Genomic DNA, 24,848 nt, shown 5'->3' on the forward strand with positions numbered 1-24,848 from the left:
AATCCAAATGGACTTGCTGGGGGGGAGGGGAAATAACCCATCTGGAACATACCTGCTCTAAGCTAAATTAAAGCAGAGACACAAAAAGGTTAGAAGGCTATGATTTCTGACTAGATTTAATTCCTAATTTCTCCAGCACATGAATACTTTCCCAAACTCTTGGTCAAGGCAATCTCTGCTCACTCCATTTTCAGTCGGTAGAACAGCATTAAGGGCTGGGCAATAAATCTCTTGTGTCTTAATTACCTATCTGTAAGATGGAAGATAATAATACCTTCCTACATCAAAGGGATGTTGCAAAGAAATTCATTAGTGTGCATGTGTTAAGAGATTCAAACTCTGGTGAGAGCAGCTAAATAACGAAGTCGATAGAGCTTCACGGCAGGAAGCAAATCACAGGGCAATTGTGTATGCTTAGGTAGGACATTCTCTATTAAAGGAAACAGCTGGGTTTTGTTTAAAAACCAATCCAATGCACTGTGATCTGGTGAGGATTAATGAAAATATAATAATGCATTTGCATATAAACATGTTCTGAAGCTTTTGTATGTCACTTTATTCTTGTATATCAACACAAGATGCACTTGTTAGGTGTAGTTTCCCTCCATTTCTGTAATGTGTGTGTATAACAGAGGAGCTAAACCAACTGAAATGAAACAATATTTTTCAAAGTAGGAGGCTACTGCAGGTGGTACCATTTTTGCCCAGTCCTAAATAAAGACAGTAGGGGTTAGGTGATAATTACTTCATTTATTGACTGAAACATGCATATATTCCTAGACATTATGGCCACCAGCACAGCAATGAAAATAAATGTTATGAAAAGACAAGAAATATTTTCCCTTCCCACTCTGCAAACAAGAGAAATATTCAAGTTCCAGGCAAAAAAATAGGAGGAAAATAGAGAGGGGGAGATGGCCAGATGCTTATAATGGACCAAAGCAGTGTTAGCATGGGCACTAGAAATCATTCAGCTTGTTTAACACCACCGTTACAACCCCAGACCTTTTAATATATTCCAGCTTCATCCTCTCTACCAGGTACCACATGATGTTGTTTAACCTCCATTGACCACCATTCCTCCAATAAAGCAGGTGGAATTGCCAAATAAGAGATTAAAAGCAGGAACATAACAGAAATTACAGTGGCATAATCTCCAGTGTTTACATGGAACAGGGGTTTAGTTAAGAGGAGATGTGAAATCAAAGCTGCATCTCATAAGCGATAAAGAAATTGAGTTTCCAAAGCTCAGCTTCTGCTGTTACAGTGCTATTTACGTTGAAGCAGGAAACAAAAATGCTGGAAAAAGACCCCTCACAGGCATGGCCAAACTTGGCCCTCCAGATGTTTTGGGACTACAATTCCCATCATCCCTGACCACTGGTCCTGTTAGCTAGGGATGATGGGAGTTGTAGTCCCAAAACATCTGGAGGGCCAAGTTTGGCCATGCCTGGCTGGGCATTTTAGACCTTGTGCTAAAATGTCAGACCTTGGACCCAGCCAGCCATGTATGGCAGCCCACCAGGGCTCAAGAAGCTTTCTGGTTTTGCATATGCAGATATGACTTCTGAAACGCCTAGGTTGGCTGGCTACTTACGACCCAATGTTGCAAGCTGTGCTGGTCTGCATATGTGAATCTTTTCGCACAGATCTGCATGTATTATGAGTGCTCCATGGAGATCACACAGCACTTTGGCTTTCACCTAAAACCCACTTAGTTGGAATTATTTTGTATTTTAAATCCTCTGGTTCTAAACAATGAGCTGTATTGCCAAATTATTAAGTTGTGAAATCAGTGGGACATATCTTCTAAATAAGTGTGCTTAGTATCCTCCCAGCCAGAGCGAAGTTATCTATAAGGCAGCATATCTCAGATTTAGTGAAAATATTGGGGGGTTATATTTGCTGGCAAGGAGACGTCGTTATTGTCAACAAATGAAAAGAACCCAAAAGAGCCAGCAGGTGGCCATTATCTGTACATGTTTCATTAAAATCGCATAAACCTTAAGTACAAAAACACCACGGATTATTGCTCTAGAAAAAACCGCAAGAAAAACCCAAACACCCACGGTAAAAACATCACCATACAAGACGTACATTTCTGAAAAGCAAGAATATGGAATGCTGGTCCAACCTTACAAACACTTTTTCCCCTCCCCCAATGTTAAGCTGATACTTTTTTAAAACTTGGCAACATTGGGGATTTCTAGAAGCGTGGGTATGGAAGGAGGGAAATGTTCATATACAGTTTGTCAACTTATTTTAAGTCCTAAAAAATTAGCATTTACAAAATACTTGATAAAAATATCTTTTAAAAGTTGTCTAGAGGTACATAAAATCATCCTCAAATGTTCATGTCAGTTCACACGCACTTGTCATCTACTGATTCAGTTCTCTGTACCTGCAAAAAAAGGAAACGGAAAAGGTTTTGGAAACTGACCACTACATGTAAGTCTCTTTTTTTAAAAAAAAAGCAGCGCAACCAATATGCAATCTTTCCTTTTGCAGCATTTGTACAGCCCAGTTCCAGACTTTTAAACACTGCATTGATATAGACAGGACATCTATAAACTTACATTCATTGGTTCCTGATTTTCAAAAGCCAGAGAAGCCTTACCTGCCAGCTTCAATTGTTCACAATGAAAAGCACCACACTACTATCTGCCTCTATTCACTGCACACATGCAGATTGCTCTACCGTACCCTGAACTTTCACTGTTTCAATCTGCCCTTTTACTGACAGTGTGCTGGGTGGGGCACCTCTGGATGCTGAAACACTAACAGTGGAGCGAGAGATGCAGATCTGTAATAACATCACGGGGCAATAAAAAGAAATATTATGAACATGCTTGCAATGGCTGGAAAAACCGAATTACAAAACACAACTGAGTGAATCGGCAGGAGTTCTGCGCGCCAAGTACCTCTTCAGTGTTACTTTCACCATTTTCAGACGGTGCAGTACCTTCCTTTGCTGCTTCCTGCTTTTCATCCTTCTTCCCCTTAGCACCTTTGCTCGCCTTTGCTCCGGGTTCCTTCTGGAAAACAAGATCAAACGGAGGGAGATGGATTCATTACAGAACCGAGAAAGCTCCCCAGGAACTGTGAGCGCTCTGCAAAAACCCATCAGAAATAAATCACTGGAGGCTCTCTTGGCACATTGCACAAGCACCTGGAATCACAGAATTGTAGAGTTGGAATGGACCTTGAGGACCATCTAGTCCAACCCCCTGCAATGCAGGAATAGGCAGCTGTCCCATATGGGGATCGAAGCAGCAACCTTGGCATTATTAGCACCGTGCTCTAACCAACTGAGCTACCTATGCACAATCCCTTTCCGCCTCCACCCCTCCAGGTTTTGTGTGAAGAGGGAAAGGTACATATGCCAGTCCAGAAATGAGATTGGTGTACATATGTTTGCACACAGGAACCCAAGTCAACTAAACATCTTTCTTCACCACTTCTGTGGAAGACGACCAAAAAACTACAAGGTATTTTAATCTTGTGCACTGAAAATATTTTGACTTAATCTGATGGATTGTTCCAGTAGAGAAGTAAACTTATCTATCTATATCTATCTATTTGTCTGTCTGTCTGTCTGTCTGTCTGTCTGTCTGTCTGTCTGCCTGTCTGTCTCTATCATCTCGGGAAGTGCCTATATATTAAGGACTGGCTAATAAGAACATGGAATATGCTAGAAGGTGAAACTCCAGACAACTAATTATCCAGACTAACACTTCTTGCCTGACAGCTGTTTCTACACTGGCCTGATCCTGTTGACCTTATAAATCAGGCATAGGCAAACTCAGCCCTCCAGATGTTTTGGGACTACAACTGCCATCATCCCTGACTACTGGTCCTGTTAGCTAGGGATGGTAGGAGTTGTAGTCTGAAAACATCTGGAGGGCTGAGTTTGCCTATGCCTGTTATAAATAAATTAAGGCACTAAATCGAGTTGAAGTGATATTACTTTAGTTCTCTTTGATGTGGGGGCACGAAGGCTTCTCACTAGGAAAATGGGGAGGGGAGGAGCCTGACACATGCAGAACTTCTCCATGCTCTCTAACTCGCTGAGCACTCATGTCTCTAGCTGGAGGACCCCAATGACTTGCGGAGATTGGAACACTGGACTTCCTGTGAGTGTTCTTAAGGTCAGTGGAGAGTGGAGCTTGCAAGAAATGATCAATTCCTTTTCTAGAAGGCAAGGTCAAAACTTGCAAAGAGCATTTATCAGAGCCAGCTGGAAGGGGAGGCAACCTGTCCCAGATTTGGTCATAGCAAGAAAACCCTTAACCATGTACTATAACCAGTACATTTATTCATTCATTCAATTTGTCTCCTGCCTCTTCCTCGGAACCAGGACTCAAGATGGCTCACAAAAATAAAAATAAATAGGCTGGGGGTTTTCAGGGTACAACAGCCCTGCAGGGCGGTTAAGTGCTTTGCCTTGATTGCAGGTTGGAGGACTATGCTGAGAGTAGCTTACACCAGCCCTATAATGTAGCCCACTGCAAATATTGCAGCTCAGAGGTGGGCACCCTCCTTTCAGGCCAAACCAAGCCCTCACTGTATGCAGGGGGGTGGACTATATATATATTTACAAGGCTCCAGAGCTGTATACAAATATGTACTCGGCTCACCAACTGTCCAGCAATTTTTGGCTTGGGAGAAAAAGGCGGAAGGCAAAGTGAGTTTAAGACAGGGCTGAAGTCAGAACAGCTGGAAAACAACTGCATGCTCTATCTAATTAGGATTTACCAAACTGTGTGCAGCCCTTAAAAGGCTAATATAACAACACAAATTACTTTGCCACGACGGTATTATTTATATCCCGCCTTTATTTCCTGGAACTCAAGGCGACACACACTTCCTCCATTTTATCTTCACAACCCTGTGAGGTAAGTTAGGCTGGTAGTGACTGGCCCAAAGTCACCCAGTGAGCTTCATGGCTGAGGGAGCATTTGAAACTAGGCCTCCTCAATCCTAGTCTGACATGCTAACCATACACAACATCAGTGCTGCTCCACCTCTGGTACTGGGCATTTATCCCAAAGTAGCGCAAAGTAATATGTCCCATCGCTGCAACAATTTCCATTTGGGCAACAGGAATTCCCCTCTCCATTTGCTCTAGATGTTCCCCTAACTTTCCAGAGCAGATTTGGAGAGGGTGCAGGGTGCATGAAAAGGAGAGAGGGGAGGGCGGAAAGTCCCTTGCTCTGGCGGGATGCCCATTCAAAGCAGACCTCTCATATCTGTGCTTTTCGGTTTCAACTGACACTGGCCGACAGCTTAATTGGGAGACTGCTACAGCTCTAGACTCCAGAGAAGCGGGATATCGTTTTTCTTGGGGCTCCTTTGATTGTGGAGCGGGCTATAAAGCTACTGCTTATCAGGCTTACATCTGATGGAAGGGAGGGGGCGCAGAATTAATCTCAGGAGTGTCCATTTTATTTTTGCACCTTGTGAGAATTAGATGTTTTTGGCTTTCGTGACAAAATAAAATTTAAAATGTGGTATAGGTGGTATATAGGCACCAGCAATGAAGAACTGCAAGGTACTTACTATGTAAAGTAAAAACTATCGCTAATTTGTTTTCCAGAGACATGCTCATGCAATCATGGAACAGAGCTCATGCCCAATATAGTCTCCTAACTTAAAATTTTGCTAAGCTGAAGAAATTGATTCATCATTCCCTTTCCCATAAATAGATACTGTGTTTTCACCTCTGAATGTTGTTAGTATCTGCGCTTATAACAATACATTATGTGACAACTATCCCAGCTCTGAGCCTACAACTCAGGTTGTTTACTGTTGCAAAAGTTTCACAGAATTGACCCACAGTTGCTGCCTTTTCTTATGTTAATCCTACATTAATTTTAATTACTTTAAGATGTAATGATTTCATTAACTATTAACAGTTATAACCCTCTATTCATGTTGGGTAGACTGAGCAAGATAATATAGCGGTACAGAGAAAGCGCCCAGTAGGCAGAGTAAAACAAAAAACAAACCACTGTTAAAATAAATTTTTACCTTAGTGGTTTTTCTTGGCTTAGGCTCAGGTTTTGGTGGAGCTGGTTTCTAGGAAAGAATTTCAGACAATCCAAGCATTAGCACAGTTGCTACCAATTGTTTCTTAATCTTTCCCCTTTCCCCACTTCTTAACACGTGACACCAAAGAAGCCAGAGGCCGTTTCTACAGATAGGCTTCAGTCAAAATTACCTTCTATATCTTATCAAAATGTCTGAAAGTCTGGTTCTCTGCACGTTATAGATGTACTGTGAGAAACAGTTTCCCATCATCTCCAAAAGAGGTTGCATTTCTCTCTCTACACACACACACACACACACACACACACACAAAATGACCACACATTTCTTTTCTGGAAAGGATATAAGGAGCCAGCCAACCAACACAACATGTGAGTTTGGTTATTCAGATTCCTGTAAATCAGGGATGGGGAGCCTGTGGTCCCCCATATGTTGATGGACTCAAGTTCCAATCAGCCCCAGCTGACATCGCTGATGGTCAAGGATGATGGGAACTGTACTCGAACAACATCTCAAAAGCCACAGGTTCCTTGTGCCTGCTATAAATCTCAGAAACTTTAACAACTGGAGTTTAATATTCTTTAATGACTGGGGGTGCACTCCAGATATCCTTTACAGACTTTGGAAAGTGACACATTTCATCCAGAGGAAGGGGGCCACAAATAGTGGAGCTAGTTCTACTACTTGCCTTAGGGGAGAGAGGCTGCAAGAGTTTGGCTGAGTATCTAAAGCAGGAGTGCTGATACCCAACATTGGAGGATCTGTTCCTTCCAATATGCTCTATGTGCATATTTGTAGGTAAAATAAATTATTATAAAAATGCTACAGATCTTCTGCTCAGACCAAAAGGAAACAAAACCCTTCGTAGCTGTCCCAGGGCTTCTTGCTGCTCAGGAAAGTTTGATCGTTCCAGAGGCCTGATTTACATTCTAGGATTAAACACCAAATCCAGGTAACATCGGCTTACCACTCGCCACACGGCATGGCCACTGCCACCTTGTCAAGCTTGACATGAGAAAGAATGTGGCTTCCTATCTACACAAACAAGCTCTTATAAATACTTACAGCTGACAATCTTGCAGATCGTCTTGTTGGCTATAAAAAGGAAAGAAAATATCTTTGTAGATTTGCAGCAGTTCACATCCACACAAGGCAAAAATCTGTCACTCATTTGCCAACAAAATAAAATGTACCTGAAAGACAACAGAAGTCTTTATTACCAAATGCAAAGGTCTTTGCATCCTGAGGGATTATTGTTTTACATGTACGCTATGTACTTGCTCAGCTTATTTGCTTACTACGTTTTGGAATCTTATCCTCCTGTTTGTTTCTCTACGGTTGTGGAAACCTCTTGTGGCAAGATCAGTGGAAATTATTTCTGGGACTGTGCTCCAAGGCACATTATGAACAAACAAAATCTGAAACCCCCATTCCCAAAGCCCAAGTAAGAGTGACTTGGTGGCCTTTGGAGCTTTCTAAAAATAATATTCTTTGAGCACCCAAACACTGGGGAATAAATAATGCACACCTAGTAAACTAGACTTTCTTGATGTGGAATTTGGATTCTTTTGCAACGGAATCTAAAGAGTCTTGATGCTAATGATTGAAATTTGATACTATGATCAGAAAACATCGGTGCTGACACAGAATCTTTAATTTACTGCTCCTTTTGTAAACTGGAATCTGGTGGGAGAGAATCTTGAAAAGTCGTAACTTGTAAATAACTGGTAGAGTTGTGTGGAAAATCTGAGAAAAGTACAACCATGATTTTTAAGGGGAATTTGGGGCTTCATGGATTGGCGAGTGAAGCATCAAGCCACACATTCATTTAGAGGAATTTTGAATCGGAAGTACTTTTGCTTTCCTCTGTGACGTAAGTCAGGCCAAACTTAAAACAACAATGTACTATTTGTTTATTTTAATTAATGCTTTTAGAGAATTTATTGCAAGGCAATGAACAATAATATAAAGTTCGGCATGAAACAATGATATCAAAAACACTCCAATAAAATACTAAAATAATAAAAACAGGGGGCAAAGATACAAACAATCCAAGGTTATTAAGATATCACCAAGTCCAGCTGTAGAAAGCAAACCCATCAACTGAGCTCTCCTTCAAGAAAAAGGCCATGGCAAAAGGCATGTCTTCAGGTGAAGGCCAGCTGTGGTCCTACGGTACACAGGCACCACCAGCACATTCTGCTGTTTTTCTGATCTAACAAAAATGAACCATGAATGGGAACACGGTCCCACCCATGGAAAGCCTATTGGAAGCTTGAGAAACTGCCAGGCATGGTTGAGTAGGAGGGAGAAAGTCACATTCATCTGGGGAGGGGACATACACAGTACTCCTGTGCCACCTAAGAGATAACCCTTCAGGGGTAGCTCTTCACAGTGCTAGCCATCTGTTCACATGCTATAAGCAGATGACAATCTCGGTGCAAGCATCCCCTGCTCCGTGTAGCACTGTCGGAACTGACAGGGCTGACCACACCTTAGGAAACAGGAAAGGGAGAACACTATAATATTAGTATTTGGTGTGCCACCTGAGTCATGCCTGTAGCTTTTGTACCATGTTTGTGTTTTCTAGTTGAGGATTTTCTCTTCCCCCTTCCAGGCTTGGGCATGCACTGGACATTTCACTGGCAAAGCAGCAATGATGTGATATGAGCACAGGACTGGTGTGAAAAACACATTTTCTTTCCTAAATGCATGCATCTCAATCTAGTAGTCTCATACATGGTTGCACACATGGAGTTGCACCTGGAGGAGCATGTGCAGAAGAAATTCTGGCCAAGTCTGATGTTTGTGAACTACTGTGCAAGAGCTAGAGGAATATCGTTCAAGAGGTTGAGAAAGTTTGCTTTCCTCGCACAAGTATCTTGCACTAAGTCAGGAAAGCTGCTGCTGCAAACTGAAGAGGCCTTCTTCGCCTTGCGGAAGGGCACCTTTTAGCACACACAGACCATAAATTTTCAGCTCCAGAACCAAATTTCTTCACATGACATAAATAAGCCTGCGCAGCACACTGAGCTCCAGGTCAGAGTAATGAAGAGAATTATTCTACTTTATCACACTAGTGTCAGCCTGAAGTAACATTCCATTTTTCCCAAAAAATGTCCATTTCATTCAGCAGCTATGGTTAGCCTTTTACTCGTGTTTCAAAAAAAAGTATGTTCTTCTACACAGTCATCTTAAAAAAAATCAACTACCCAACACAACTTTGCCTCCAGCCAATAACCCTCACATGCTTCACAAATTTTTACATTTCTCATTTCCACAATTAACATTCAGGTTTTTTAAGTTCAAATATGCCCTCTAGAGAACATTAAAAGTGCTTCAGAAGAGAGGCAATTCATTGTTAATTATCCCAGGCACTTGGTTTTGTAAATAAAATTTGTTCTTTCAGATGGGTAACTTCTTTGAAAATAAGGACGTTCATACATTGATCCGATCAGGAAAAGCATTCCCTTACTGCGCATAAGTAAATCAAATGTTAGCGAAAATGCCTGCAGTTTTGAGACTAGCTTAATGCATCGATTGCTTTTAAATGAGTGTAAGTGCTAAAAGTTGGGGGTTTTTTGTTGGCTACTTAGGTCACACTGTGTCATCTCTTATACAAACGTATCCTGCACCCACCTGCTATCATCTACAGTGGCACTAAATGGACCCTTGTATAGGCGTTAAGGTTGCACAATTCTGCAAAAAGTTGTGTCTAGGAAGCTGTCAAACCATTGGTCTATCTATTCCGTACTGTCCTCACTGACTGGCAGCAACTCTCCAGGATTTCGGAGGGGACATTCCCATCCCCAAGTGGAGATGCTGGGGATCAAACCTGGAACCTTCTGCATGCAAAGCAGATGTTCTGCCACTGAACTATGGCCCCTACCTGATAAATACAGTCTGCATGGAACTGTATACAGTGTGCCTGCAACTAATGTGCGTTTAACTTGCGTGCATTCAGCTTTATGTGCTTGGCAAAAAAATATAAAAAAAAAAAACGGGGATGGGCATCTGGGAAAAAAAGTATTTGGCAATCCCACTTGCACCCAATGTGATTAAACTATGCATTATTTTGGCTTTAGCTGCAATCCCCAGAATGTAGCCCCTGAGTAAGTTCCAGGCTTATAGAAACAGGAACAATGATAAACTCTCACCACGTTGCTGTTTTCTACCTACCTGTCTGATTTGCGCAAGTCTATCAGCTGTGCTTCCCAGGAAGAAAATGTTTTTAAAGAGTAAGAGAAATGCAAAATAAGGCGGCTGCTGTCAAAAAACAACCTTAAGATTATGACTGGCAGCAGAAGCTGCTTCAAGCTGCCCCCCAAAGAGATCCAAAGCTGGAGACTGTCCCAGTCGTAAGGAGCAGACCAGGGCATCCAGGCTGTCTCAGCAGCAGACCAGTAAAGTGAACAAAGGCAGTGCCAGACGGAAGCGAGTTCACTTGTAGAGCAGACATGCCCTCAGAGTTAAGTCTTCCAACTCAACAGTGCCTTTGTACATATTCTCAGATTTAGGAGACAGAAGTGGGAACTTACAGAATTTAAACAGCAACACATTATACTGCCTAGTGATATCATCATCATCATCATCATCATTTATAAGCTGCTTTTAAAGCCAAGCCTTCCCAAGGCATTCAGACGTGTCAACGATATACGATCCATAATAAACAGTATGAGTCTCAGCTGAGCTTGTATATTCCATGCAGCCACAATCTGTGCCATGCTAGTGAGAAAATTGGTGTAATAATAAATAATTAGAGCTTGGTTCAGTCTATTATCATGGCTGCAAGTACCCTACAAGGAATAACAGGACCAGGTTTCTCTAAACAAACCCACACCCCAGTGGCACACAGAATTTCCAAGATGCTGGTCACTGATCTTCCACATCAAGTCTCTTTTAGCTATTAAGAGGCCCACAAACTTCCATAATCTGCTGTTGTATCTGGGTCCTTCTTCTTCCTCGTTATATATTAATAATAAAGTCATGCCAGACAGGATAAAACAGTGGCTTTTTCAATATCTTCTGTGTAAATGAACTTTCTGTAATAGCTTTTCTGATGTGGCCAGAAAACAGATTTTGCCATATCAAGATTTTCACTGGCTGTCACAGGCTCTGCAGAGTTTCAGACCAGGGACACCTGAAGATGCCAGTGATTTAACATGCATGCAAAGGGAGTGCTCTCCGATGGAGCTAGACCAGCCAGCCGCCATCTGAAAGCAAGCAATACACACACACAATCTTAGTGTTTAGTTTCTTTCTTTTCTTATGGCTCTTATTGCTGAAAATATATTCAGCTAGTGCTTGTAGTATAGTATTTCAGAATCAAGGAATCTATGCAGAAGCACAGGAGATGACGTTTTGAAGGTCTGCAGTTTCCTGTCGCTCTCTTAAACCCAGCAGAAAATCGGACTCAGCAAGCAAATTTGTTTTAACTTGTGTAAATTATCAGGTCACAGGTGTGTGTGTGTGTGTGTGTGTTTGTGTGTTTTGTTCATTGACCCAGAATATGAGTTAGTCGTTGTACTGTTAACTTTGAATATGAATGACACAGCACACAAACTATTTCAGGCCTGACTCACCCCTCACAGATAGTTGCATGTACTAGCGGATAAGTTGCACTTTGGCTACATGTGAGCTAACTCTACTGTCTCGCTAGTATTTTGTCCTATAAAGTCACCAATTTATAAAGAATGGTTGAGAAATGAAGGAGGGAGTCACACTTGCCTCTTGTTTTGTTAGTTTCGCGGCATCCTTGCCTTCAGCACCCTCTGGAGACTAGGAAGGAAATGATAGAATTTAGTTAGTTACACTACATTCTACTTCCTTAAATCAGACAAGCAGGATAGAAATAAGAAAGCAAAAGCCAAGAATTACACATTATTCTATCCCTCTAAAATACTACTCTTATTTTAAGTGCTTTACGTGTTTCAGAGCAGCAGTGATGAGCGCAACCTTGACTTCATGGTGAAACATGATAGCAATAGGTTGCTCTGTCTCTAATACACGCATTTTAATTAGGGATAGAGCATCTGACCTTGCCAGTTTTAAAAACATCTCTGAAGCTGGCTTTACATTTCCCATTAAAGGTAGTTTTAAATTACACATGAAATAAACTGCCTGAAATGCTTTCAAAATTCACTATTTAGTTTTAATAACAAACAAGAGTCAATCAAAATACCTGTCAAATGGTAGCTCAGCAATTGCGTTGCCTAGCTCTAGGGGGTCAGGGTAATGGAGTGCAATTGCAAAATGTATTTAAACTTCCCTCAAGAACAGACAAACACTGAGACAAGAAAAGCACAGGCTAAATATGTATTTCCCTTGCTTCTACACATGACAGTAACAGAACATCGCTTTAAACAAAATGGCAGATTTACAAGACGGCATTCAGACACATCCTGAAGGCGCTTCAGAATTCCCAGGCTACAACCCCAGTGCTGAAATCTTGTCTATTTAAGTTTTTCATTGTGGCAAGAATCAGGCTTTCCCCAAGGATACGACACTGGCTGCCTTACAGCCTAAAAAAGATGGCACTCATATGCCTCAGCTGAGTTTCCAGCTGATTAACAAGTGCGTTCATAGAGGGATGCAACAGCTGGAGATTGATATGATAAGGGAATGGAGTGGAGCCTTGAGGCTTAACCTAACAAGGATGTAGAAATCTCTTGGAACACCAAATGCTTCGCTTCCCACAGGCATGGGCTCCTCCAATATTAAGAGATCCATGACGTAGAAAAGACGAATGGACCAAACTAAGGCACAGGAATTGATTTTCAAATTCATCCTGCCTCTCATGTAGGCAGCCATGAGGTCGCCCCATTTTCCCCAGGACACAAGTAATGCCTCCGGCAAACTGACAAAGGATACAATCTAGGACTGAGTGATGCCCAGTTTTCAACATCGCAATATATCACCAGATAAATAGATCACCAACATATCACAATGTCTGAAATAAGGATGTAACTATGTAGAGGCGGACGGAGTACAGTTGTACCTCGGAAGTCAAGCCGAATCCATCCTAGAAGTCCGTTTGACTTCCAAAGCACGGCTTCTGATTGGCTGCAGGAAGCTCCTGCAGCCAATCGGAAGCCGCGGAAGCCCCGTCAGATGTTCGGTTTCCAAAAGAACGTTCAAAAACCAGAACAGTCACTTCCGGTTTTCAACCATTAAGGAGCCGGAACGTTCGACTCGGGAGCCAAGGTACGACTGTAATGTCCTGGCAACTGCTACCACTTCGGGGTTCTAAAACTGATACATTTTTACTTAAACATATTTTTATAACTGTTATTTTATAATACAGAGCAACAGGGCAGCAGGAATCATGAGAGAAAGGATAACCAGCTTCACAGATTTTCCCACATCACATTTTTTTTACATAGCACACAAACACATTGTGAATTACGATCTATTGCCATGTCAAATATTATGAAACCCTATCACGATGTGGACTTCAAGCCGATTTTGGATGATGTATTGATGCATTACCGAGCACCACTGCAATTCAATACTCAGGACTAAGCTCAGTGGGAGTGGCCACTGGGTAAATAACAGAAGAATCATATACATGTCTAAGAAGAAAGTCCCACTTAATTCAACGAGGTTTATTCCCTTGCACTGCAGTCTCGGTGACTAACATCTCATTTACAGTTTTCTGCTAAAGGGAGACCTGAATGCCTCAGCAAAGAAAATTGAATTAGGTTTCTGTTGCAAGCCGCAATCCTAGAAAGTGAGCACATCACTCTTTAAAACTGATATGCTCCAGACCCTGAAATGCTTTGGGCCATCAGGGAAAATATAATGTAAATTAAAATTAAAATGGCTTCAGAAGAAGACTCAGCGGCAGCTTCAAGTAGAACAACCATTCAATTACGCATGTACAGTATTCCAGTTTATTTTACAAGTCACTGTAGAAGAGAAGTGAAGAGAGAAGTAATGAAAACAAGTAATCAATAGAATCATTTTGAGAAAGGAGCTGAGGGAGCAATAGGCAGCTCAGACACATGCATGTACAACAGTTGATTTCTCACTGCTTGATTACTCAACCTGAGCGAGCCTGCAAAAATGAAAGCAAACAACGTCTCTTATTAGTGAAGCCATGAAATGAGACTGACGTTGCCTGGTCTTTGCACACTTCTTGCGCAGAAGTAAAATGCCACGGAGTTTAGTGGGGCTTATTCCAGCTTAGCATGTATAACATAAACAGGTTTCCTACCATGGTTTCTCTAGCTAAAGCAACAGTTTTCAACCTTGCCCACTTTTCAGTATTTTATCATGAGCCTACCGCAGAGGCTTATTTTGTTTAACTGAACCCCAAACACCAAGGTTTGTTTATCATCTAACAAGAACAGTAAAATTCTTAAACCAGCATATATTTCGATTCTGGTGGATGGCCCAGTGATTTTTTTTTTAAAAAAATCATTTTTTATTTGCAAATTTAACAAGGAAAGAAAACAAAAGGGGGGAAAAGAACTTCAGCGGAGATGACGCATGCTACAAGACAGACTTGCCCAGTGATCTGGAATTGCATGTCTCAGGAAAATATAGGCCTGTGGGTTTTGTTTTCCAAATCATGGCTTTTAAAAATAATAAAAATACCTGTGATTTTACTGTGTACAGTCTTTTACAATGTTTGTCAGCTGCCACTGGGGTAGCTTTATTGAAAAGAATGCAACACAAATAAATAATAAAATAAAAAGATAATCAAAGCCTACATTTTTAGAATTTACCAGTGTGTTCTGGTTTGTTTAAAGGTTTTGATGGATAAAATGAAATTTCAGAGGCAAAACCTTAACAAGAGAGAGAGAAAAGAAGGAGTCCCAAATCTGGAATTATTTTAGATTATTAGATGTCAGGCAGGGAAAACAAAACTGAAATTAATTCACAGACACCAGTATCATATTATTATTCAACTGTTTAGAAAAAGTGCCTGGGATATTATCCTGTCCCATGGTAAGTATCCTATGTGCTTTCCCTCAAAAATGGTCTCCGATCAGCCACATCAGTAAATAGGGCAGATGTGATCAGTTACTTCATGGAGCAGCTATGTTTGCACTTAATAGGGCGGGAGGTGAACTTAGCTGTTCACAGCTCCTGCCATCTTTATTTTACAAGCAATCACACCTTGACCTTCCAAATCAGCCAGTAGTCTAAATCTCAGACTTCCACAAAGGATCTTAAGGTAGCATATAGTTCATCCACACAAGCATCCTATGAAGGGGCCAAGATCACTGTTCGAGAAGTTTCACATCTTAATTTCACATCCCAACACTATACCACATTGGCTCTCTTGAGCCAATGTTAAAAATACATTATTCTACAGATGTCATCATACAAACAACTCTAAACTTTACACAAAATACTTCCAAGTAAGTATGCAAAGGAACGAAAATTTACGCTGCAGTCTTGTGACCATAAGAGTAAGAACAAACCCTTCAAGAAAAAAGATTTCCTTTTAAAAAAAAAGTTCTGCTATATAGACTGTAATGATATATAGACTGTAACAGTTTAAACTGCTTAAAGATCTACTGTATTAATATATTACTCTTGATGGAAACCGCAAAAGAAACAAAATATGCAAAAGCCCCTTGTATAGAATTAATGCCCAATTTCTTCAAGGTTAATAACTTAGTAATAGAGAGAGGGAGTGAAAGTTAGGAGATTTGTGCTCCAAAATGCGTGTTAATAAAAAGCCTTAGTAATAATAAAAGCTTCATCATAAGCTGTGGTGAATATTGTATTGTGGCAAACATTTGGTGTAAATGCCAAAAGTTGAGGGGCATGAGTGGAAGGAGGTGAAGGGTGAAATTGGATTCTCTAAGACACTCTGTAAATTATTCTTTTGCAGAATCTCCTGAATTTAAATGCAGTGTTGCTATGAGCTGGTGACGAGACAAAATGTATTGATAAGCCTTGCCTTATTAACTGCTTCAATTACCATTACTGCTGACTGAAGGGGAAAAATATTCCCAAACCAGGCCAATAGCTCAGCAAGAGCTCTGAAATTGTAGGTGTGGAAAAATGATTTTTAAAATACAATTGGCATGGCTGCTCTCATCCTCTCCAACACAGAGAAAGACACAACAGAACTGAGAGAATATTTTGGACTTCTGGCTCCTACAGTTCTAAGCATGCGTCTAGTTTTCCTTTCCTCCTTTTGTTCCCTTTTAACTGCAAAATGAAAATGCCTCTTATAATACTATCCAAGGCATGCCTACTCAGAAGTAAGTTCCCTGGGGCTCACTCCTAGAGAAGCAGGATCAAAATGGCAGCCTTAATGTATATTCTGACCAAATATATTTTGTAAACTCGGTACAGTATGTTGTCCTCGTTTTGTTGAAGCTGTGATTACTCGTATCTGCTTTTTCAAAAGTTATTTATATAGTAGTACAGTATTAGCAAACAGATTTCCCCACCATCTGAAACATGAAAAATTGGACGTTTTCATAAAGATTTCTGAGTTGTTGTGTGCAATTAAAAATCCTGCACCTACATTGGTCAGCATCTAGGGAATTCTTTCCTAAGCACTACACTTCACAAAAATAGACAGGCAGGCAGACAGACAGACAGACAGTCTAACACAGGTAGTAGAGATTTCTCCTAATAACAGAGTAACATGTGAATAGGGCTTCTATCTAGCCTATGAAATACCTTTAACAAGTCCATAAATTTATTCTAAGCTTCTAAAGTAGGCATCAGAATTACGTATGTATCTAATATATGTATATTATGGGGTGGGGATTGTTTAAATGTTCGCCCCTGAATTTTGACTAGCACCTCTGGGCATATCAAATAAAGCATAATTATTTTTTTAAGAAACCAGGAGTTTTCTCAAACCACACATTCAGTTTTCAGAGTGGGATGATAGATCAAAAGCACTACCACAATACTCTGTATTTCAAAAAACCAATGGGAATCTCACTAGTTTGGTTTGCTGATATACTGGCTATTGCTCTCCATGGGACATAAAAATTCTGCAATCACAGAAAGCCTAGGCAAACTCAAACTGCTTTTTACTTACTATGGACATTCTTCTTAAAACAACCCATGAAAATGACAAATAACAATGCTACTATGTGACTTTTAAACATCAGGAAGGTTTTAAAAAGTATTAAAATAGAACAACTACAAGCATTCCATACATTCTGAAATATTCAGTGTATGTATATTGTATATAGGTATGTTCAAAATTCAGGTCTCTTGTACAGTGGTGCCTCGCAAGACGAAATTAATCCGTTCTGTGAGGCTCTTCGTATAGCGGTTTTTTCGTCTTGCGAAGCAAGCCCATTGACAGCTTAGCGGATTAGCGCTATTAGTGGTTTAGCGGCTTTTAGCGGATCAGCTGATAAGCGGCTTATCAGCGGATCAGCTGATAAGCAGCTTAGGGCTTAGGAAAAGGGGGGGGAGGGAAAAAACCCCGCAGGAACTCGCAAGACATTTTTGTCTTGCGAAGCAAGCCCATAGGGAAATTCGTTTTGCGAAGCGCCTCCAAAACAGAAAACCCTTTCGTCTAGCGGGTTTTCCATCTTGCGAGGCGTTCGTCTTGCGGGGCACCACTGTATATGGAATGCATCTTTCATCAATTACCTAATCAGCATTAATACAAGCCCTCTTTTTCGATGTATAAAAACTACATGCTTGCATGGGCTCAATAGAATTTTCACATTTTAAATTTAAACAGCAGCCTTTACCATATCCTGTGATTTGAACTGGATGGTTTTTTTCTGATGCGCCCTAAATATTTACAGTGTGATCTGCTTTAACATGTTTGATTTATTTGGGGGAAGGATTAAAAAAAACAAAAACTCTCCAAGTAGCAGGTATATAAACAGTAAGTAGTATTTGATTCAAGAATAAAGAATGCACACTTAAATGTAGCTTAAGTGTAATATGTAAACAGCAGGATATGCTTCCATTCCATTTTAGCAATGTTAAAAATTTTAGGTTTGGTGCTAATCTGACCTACACAGCCAATTAGGTAAATTTACAGTATTAATTTGAGTTTGGTTTAGTATATGCACTTGTTTGTACCTCTATCTAAAAATAAATAAAGCATGTTATGTGCTCCCTAACACACTACCTAAGAAAAATATCCAGAAAATCATCAGTTACAACTTTAGAACTTACACAATATTGCCATTGCTACTAACTGTTGATGGAACGAATAATCTTCTTGAAATGGATTTCTTTCGGTGGAAAAATAAGGGACTGGAATGGAAAGTTTTCTCCCCCACATCATTGGTCTGTTTCGAAACACCCAGATCTTGATTTAGCTAAAAAGCTACTTGTGGCCACGTCCTCCCCTGGCTCAGCGTGGCTCCCATGTCACTCCATCACTGCCAATCTCCTGCTACCACCTGCCAAAGGTGCAGGTGGGCAGGAGATCCATTGGCGAGAGCCAACGGAAGGCCTCAAAAAAACAGAGCATTCTCAGGGTGGGGCTGAGCCGGCTGTGCATCTGCTGGCTGCCAAGCTGGTCTCACCGCCATCATGTGACAGCATCAGACCTGATCAGATCAGTGCCCCCTGCCCCTTTGGCTGAGGACACTATGAGCAGCAGAGATGTGGCCATGCTGGAAAGCCCAGCCAGCACAAGGATCCCACCCTTAGTCAGTACAAATGTTTCCCAGAGAAGTGCTTCTTCTCTGGCATGAACCATTGCCATTTAATTTCTTTTCAAAGTCCTTTAGAGAATATGTAGGCCAAAGCACCTCTCTAGACTACCACCTTTTGTATTTGTACCTTATTCTAGTACAGTGGTACCTCGGTTTACAAACTTAATCTGTTCCGGAAATATGTTCTTAAACCAAAACCTAATGAGGCCTCCCACCGCCGGTGCCCTTCCACCATTCAGATTTTGTTCTTAGACCAAGGTAAAGTTCACAAACCAGGACACTACTTCCAGTTTTGTAGAGTTCGTAAACCGAATAGTTTGTAAAAGGGCTGTTCTTAAACCGAGGTACCAGTGTAGTTTGAGAGTTTTGAGTTGCAACCTGCATCTTCATACTAAATGCGCATACCATAATAAAATGTGCTTCCACAGCTATGTAGATGCTCCCATTAAATATGTAATGACATCTAAGAGAAGAAAATATGAGTATGAGACCATGGACAGCAGCCTGCCCTGCACCGTAAGAAGCAGGTAAGTGAGGAAACCCACTAATCCAGCCCTTTCTTCCTTGGTCCTAAACACGACCACCAAGAAGATACCTTATTCCCTGATTGCTTCCACATAACAGGATGTTCACCTCTGCCATTTATTTAGTGGCCTAGCCATTTCTCTGGGTAGCATGGCCTGGCTAGGAGGAATGGGGCGAATAGTAAGGCCACACATAAAGTGAGCCAGTTTTTAGTAACAGTTTGAACAGTTAACCAAAAGAGCAAATTAAAAAAAATATATCAGGAGTGGCTTGCCAAGTGAAGCAGGGCCCCAAACCTGACACCAATGCCGGGAGGCGACTGCTGCAGCTCTGCCCCACTAGGCGAGCCACTCCTGAAATATAAAAGAAGAAAACACATCCAGATAAACCTAGTTTATATTGTTTCCTTACTCAAGTCATTAGTTCTCTCAGTTCAGCTTCTGGATTCTAGGTTTACTGCATCCCTCCTCTCCATCCTAGCTTCTTTTCTCTGATTTTAGCTTTGTCGTTTCTTCAAACAAAGGTCAAACGATACTTATCAGCTTTACTTATATACATTATTTCCGCTCCCTATTCCAATGTCTTGGCCAATCAGAAGGGCAGCCGAGTTCTCTGTGGGTTTCTCGCTCCCACAATTTCTTTGCTTTCTTTCCCAGCCCCCTCTTTCTATTTTACTGTTTCATTTCACTCTTAATTTTCCTTTTCTAGGGCTGAAAATTTGACCCTCCTGCAAAGAGCAAACTAACTAAAAGAAACCATTTTACAATCCAGAACAAAGCACACAAAATGGCTGAAACAGTTTCACTCCTTCACAAAGATTTAAATTCTAAAAATATGCACTGGAAGCAGAATGATAATTTTCTAATCCTTAAGAGGGTAATGTCAACATCATGAAGTGACACTTTCCTGAAATGTGAATGAACTAGGCACTAAAGCTTAATACACTGCCAGTCCCATCTTACGCACAGTGACTCAGAAGCAAGGCCCACAGAGTTCCATAAAGTGAGGCCTTAGCCTTGAAGAGTCCAAGAGCAGAAAAACAGTGGGCAATGTGAGCCAAGTTTCTTGTTTACGTCAATACAATCTATCTATCTGTGTGTGTGTCACACAAAGGAATGTATGTGCAATTGACAGCCTTCGCTGAAATAAACTGGGCAACATTTCTGGATGTGGAAACTCCACATTTGAGGCAGAGCTCCAACAGCTGCAGGAAATTTTTGGATCATGGCGACATAGCCACATGACTTGAAGACATCAAAACACACGCAGGTTCATACACACCGGGCTAAAAAACAAAAACCTCCAGGCACATCAACACCAAGTGAAAAACCTGACACTATGGATTTTATCGAGATAAATTGCTGCTTGCTCCAAATCACTTCTGTGAGCAAAACTGAACTACCCCTCCATCTCTTTCTCCACCCCAAAATCTACACCAGAGAGTTGGGGGGGGGGACCCCAGGGCAGATTTGGGAGCACACCGGGGGAAAGAAAGTAAATGGAAATTCCACTGTGCTTGCAGAATTCACTCTGTGCACACAAAGGATTTGTTTGGACGCAACCCTATGAATTTCGAGCATCTTCCCAATCCTGATATACAGGCTGATCCTAGTTACTAGCTTATTAGTTAGAAGTCAGTCCCATTAACTTCAATGGAGCTTGCTCTTCAGTAGAATATGGATTGTAGCCATACACATTTTTAACCCCTTTTTAAAAAAACAAAACACAAAAAACAAAACACAACTCTTTAAATCTTTGCTGTATTTCCACAGCCAAAATTATCTATTCAAAATTACTCAATGAATTATTCATCAAAATAACAGAGAACAGCAACAACAACAAAAACCTACTGAGGGGAGCGAGGGGGATTTAGTTTTGTTTCAATTAGTTTGTTTATTTGTTATAGTGGTTCTATGTATGTTTGCTAAGTGAAGTATAAAAGTGTACTGCAACTGTATCAGTGTACTGTACTTTATCCTGCTTTTATATTTATTCTCAAAAGTCTAATAAAAATTATTATTAAAAGAGCGTGCACACCTCACACACAATTGATTGCAGGACACAGAAGAAACCCCTGTGCCTCCTCTGCACTGTACCTGATCCGTCTTTGCCCTTGGAATCTAGCCTGGTAAATTCAAGAGATCCAGTAATGGACACAGGACCAACACTTTTGAAACTCAGAAGCATAGAATAGCAAAGTTGGAAGGGAGCTCGAAGGTCATCTATTCCAGCCTCCTGCGATGCAGGAATCTTTGCCCATAGGTGGGCTCAAACTCACGACTCTGAGATCCAGAGTCTCAAGCTCTACCAACCGAGCCAACTCTGAGAGCCAACGTAGTGTAGTGTTGAACTAGGACCTGGGAGAACAGGGTTCAAATCCCCCACATGGTCATGAAGCTTATTGGGAAACCTTGGGGCAGTCACTCACTCTCAGCCTGCAGGGGGTTGGTCTATGACCCCAAGACCCTTTCCAGAGAAAGAAACAACTACTTGACTTTTAGAAAACATCTGAAGGCAGCCCTGTTTAGGGAAGTTTTTAGTGTTTGATGTATTTATTGTGGTTTTAATATTCTATTGGGAGCTGGCCAGAGTGGCTGGGGAAACCCAGCCAGATGGGCGGGGTATAATTATTATTATTATTATTATTATTATTATTATTATTAATCCCAATCTACAATTCTATGATTCTATCTCACAGGGTTGCTGCTGTATGCTGCCTTAAGCTCCTTGGGAGGAAATGTGGGCTATGAAAATAATAAATAAAATATAAAATAATATAAATAAATTTGAAACAGGTATAATTTGTGCACAACAACCTGCAGTACACCACTCAATACCCAGCCTCCAAGGTCTATTTACAGCAGGGAAAGAGAACCTGTGTAGCCCTCCAAATATTGTTGGACTCCCAATTCCCATCAATACCAACCAGCAGGACCAGAGATAATGGAAGTTGTAGCATAACCATAGATTCCCAAACTTAGACTTACAGGCACAAAAAGGCCTCAAATGCTTGTCCTCAGGTTCTAGGTGGTGATCAAAGTGATTGCTCTTTATCAAAATATATGCATTTGGTTTGATGCATCTTCTGTTAGACAAACAATATATTTAAATTAGGGCTGCAACCCAGTTAAATATTTTTAATCATAAGCTGTATGTGTTTAATTGATTAATATATCTACCAGTTAAATGTGCATATAGGTACAAACATTAAGTTAGACGGGAGCAAAGGGCTTCTTCACACATATTTAGCTTTTTCATATTTAGTGCAAGATCCTTTTGTGAGAAAAAGATGACTAAAAACCAGAGGTGTGTTTCCATTTGTAAACGACATTTCACAATGTGCTTGTACAACAGTTCACAAAACAACACCTCTGTCTGCTCGCCTCTACCTGCATCCAACCTAGTATTTCTGAAACAAGACAGGGGCACATTTTCTTTGTTTTTAGATAATGCACACACATGCAATAGCTGGCATCATTTAAAAGAAGGCATTCCTCTTGTACGTGTGAAAAGAGAGAATCCCTCTTTTAAGATAGTGCTTACTACTGCAGTTTTTACCAACACTTGCATTAAAAACTTCTACTGCCCTGATTAATAAAGAGGCACCATTTTAATGAACAGAGCAATTACATATTGTTGATTTTCAAATAAAATGCAGCTTCAGATCTCAGCCTCGCAGCCTAGATCCTCAGAACATGCTTCAAAAGTTTCACTGTAATCTATGGGTTCAGACAAAGTTAGTTAAGCTTGGGTTCCACTGAATTTAATCAGGCATTAGTCAGAATTTAACTCAAATCCCATTGATTTTTAACAAGAACCAGGTTCAAATAACTTTAGCCTGGATCCAACCCCATGCAATTCAGTCCTGGGTAACTAAACTGTGGTCCAAGAATAAGAATGTAAATCGTAGGATATTTCAACTACCAACAGTCTTCTTTTACATTTGTACAAACTGTTCTGGGAGTACAGAGCTTATCAACGAAATTGATCCATTTGAGTCTAACATTCTTACTGATCTGCTGAAAACCTATTTGCAATCTCATCTCTGATTCAATCTTTCTTTTTTTTTAAAAAAAAAAACCAACCACCTGTGTGTATATATGGATTATGGACACTTGCTTATTTTAAATTGGGAACTGCTATCTAGCGAACATTATTGTTTACTGTACCTGGCAAAAAGCTGAAGATTTCTGTATTGATTTATTGGCCTGCATAGCCTTGACAGGTACCTGTCATTACAAATCAGCAGATTTAGTATAGAGAAGGATATGAAGGTAGTATGTTTTTGCTTCCTGGGCCAAGGGTACCTACACACTGGTTTCCTTGCAGAGAGTAGCACAGAACACGAGGCGACATACCAGAGGTTACAAATGAACACAGTACAGCAAACAAATTTTTGTGAAAGCATATCTGAAGCTCCTGAGTAGGCACACACTACTTTATCTTTTACTTTTGCTTCCATGTCTATAAAATTTAAACACTACCATTAGAATTGTGGTCTTTTTTTTTAAAAAAAAAAAAGCAAACGTCCCACCATTTTTGGTAGGTTTTTAAGGACTGCCATGGGGTAGGTGGATGCAAAACTGCTGGATATTCAATGGCAGAGGTGTACGTTATGATAGCACTGCTTGACTGGATTACAAAACAAGCAGCACACTTAAGAAGCTGACTCTGGAAAGGTGATTTCCAATGTTGCAGAGTACAGAACATCTTTTTTCCCCCTAATCATTGCACCTTTATTATTTTGTACCATTGTTTATTTTATTTTATTTTTAATTTTTTTAATTCAAAGTTATAAGAAGACATATTATCCAAAAACATATACTTATTCCCCCCCCCCATTTTTCCTCCCTCCCCCCTCCCCCAGAGTACAGAACATCTTGAGGTGTATAGCGGAATGCCAGGTCGTGAATATTTTTAATACATTTTATTTATCTATTTTGTAAAGCAGCAGGGAGTTGGGCTTCAGAAGTCACCCAGCTTTAGTGACATTCCACTTCTACTTATAGTAATCTCCAGCTCCCCATCTGAGCAATTTGTTTTACATAAGTGCTCTTTTTTGATCTAGCCCTAACAAGCTCAGCTATCAGGCAATTTACCGTTTGTCAACAGCAATATCACCAATAAAATACCTCAGTGGAGGTGAAGACAGAAGGCACACACAACCGCTTCAATCTGCAGAGCTGGCACTGTTATAGGTGCCACATAATACTTGTTCTGCATTTGTAAGAATTCAAACTTCCAGTGCAGAAACACTCAAACTTTGGAACTCCCTGCCTACTAACATCAGGCAGGCGCCTTCACTGTACCTCAGGTTACATACGCTTCAGGTTACGTACGCTTCAGGTTACAGACTCCACTAACCCAGAAATAGTGCTTCAGGTTAAGAACTTTGCTTCAGGATGAGAACAGAAATCGTGCTCCGGCAGCGCGGCGGCAGCAGGAGGCCCCATTAGCTAAAGTGGTGCTTCAGGTTAAGAACAGTTTCAGGTTAAGAACGGACCTCCGGAACAAATTAAGTACTTAACCCGAGGTACCACTGTACTCTTTTTGGGCGGCTGTTAAAAACATTTTTGGTTAAACAATCCTACCCAGATATGTAGAATGTTTCTATGTGTTTTAATGGGTTGTTAGCTTGTGCAGATTTTAATTATCATTTGA

The 24,848-nt window shown here is 40.7% G+C and overlaps 1 protein-coding gene and 1 long non-coding RNA gene across 8 annotated transcripts in view; one reads left to right on the top strand and one right to left on the bottom strand.

Annotated features, from left to right (window-relative positions):
• Positions 1-730: 730 nt before the first annotated feature.
• The window catches only part of HMGN3 (high mobility group nucleosomal binding domain 3), a 30,029-nt gene continuing 5,911 nt past the window's right edge, over positions 731-24,848 (bottom strand). Inside the window, exons 1-8 of one of the 6 annotated variants that reach the window (XM_081857517.1) lie at positions 19,258-19,319; positions 19,068-19,125; positions 11,776-11,826; positions 7,114-7,143; positions 6,031-6,078; positions 2,922-3,035; positions 2,704-2,803; positions 731-2,401 (exon numbers count right to left, since the gene is read on the bottom strand). In XM_081857517.1, coding sequence (XP_081713643.1) covers positions 2,388-2,401; positions 2,704-2,803; positions 2,922-3,035; positions 6,031-6,078; positions 7,114-7,143; positions 11,776-11,826; positions 19,068-19,125; positions 19,258-19,304 — 462 coding nt within the window. In that variant the 5' untranslated portion in view covers positions 19,305-19,319 and the 3' untranslated portion in view covers positions 731-2,387. Of the gene's footprint in view, positions 2,402-2,468; positions 2,804-2,921; positions 3,036-6,030; positions 6,079-7,113; positions 7,144-11,775; positions 11,827-19,067; positions 19,126-19,257; positions 19,320-24,848 lie in introns of those variants that run through there. The other 5 variants (XM_081857521.1, XM_081857520.1, XM_081857516.1 and 2 more) reach the window with 5 other exon arrangements.
• LOC309339497 lies at positions 17,615-21,142 on the top strand. 2 transcript variants are annotated; one of them, XR_014155414.1, is made up of 2 exons: positions 17,615-18,656; positions 19,896-21,142. It is a non-coding gene; the product is annotated as an uncharacterized lncRNA (long non-coding RNA). The 2 variants fall into 2 exon arrangements; XR_014155415.1 differs by lacking the exon at positions 17,615-18,656 and adding an exon at positions 19,067-19,189.

The sequence above is a fragment of the Podarcis erhardii genome (assembly GCF_964252035.2).
Source record: "Podarcis erhardii genome assembly, chromosome: 3".
Classification (NCBI taxonomy): Eukaryota; Metazoa; Chordata; class Lepidosauria; order Squamata; family Lacertidae; genus Podarcis; species Podarcis erhardii.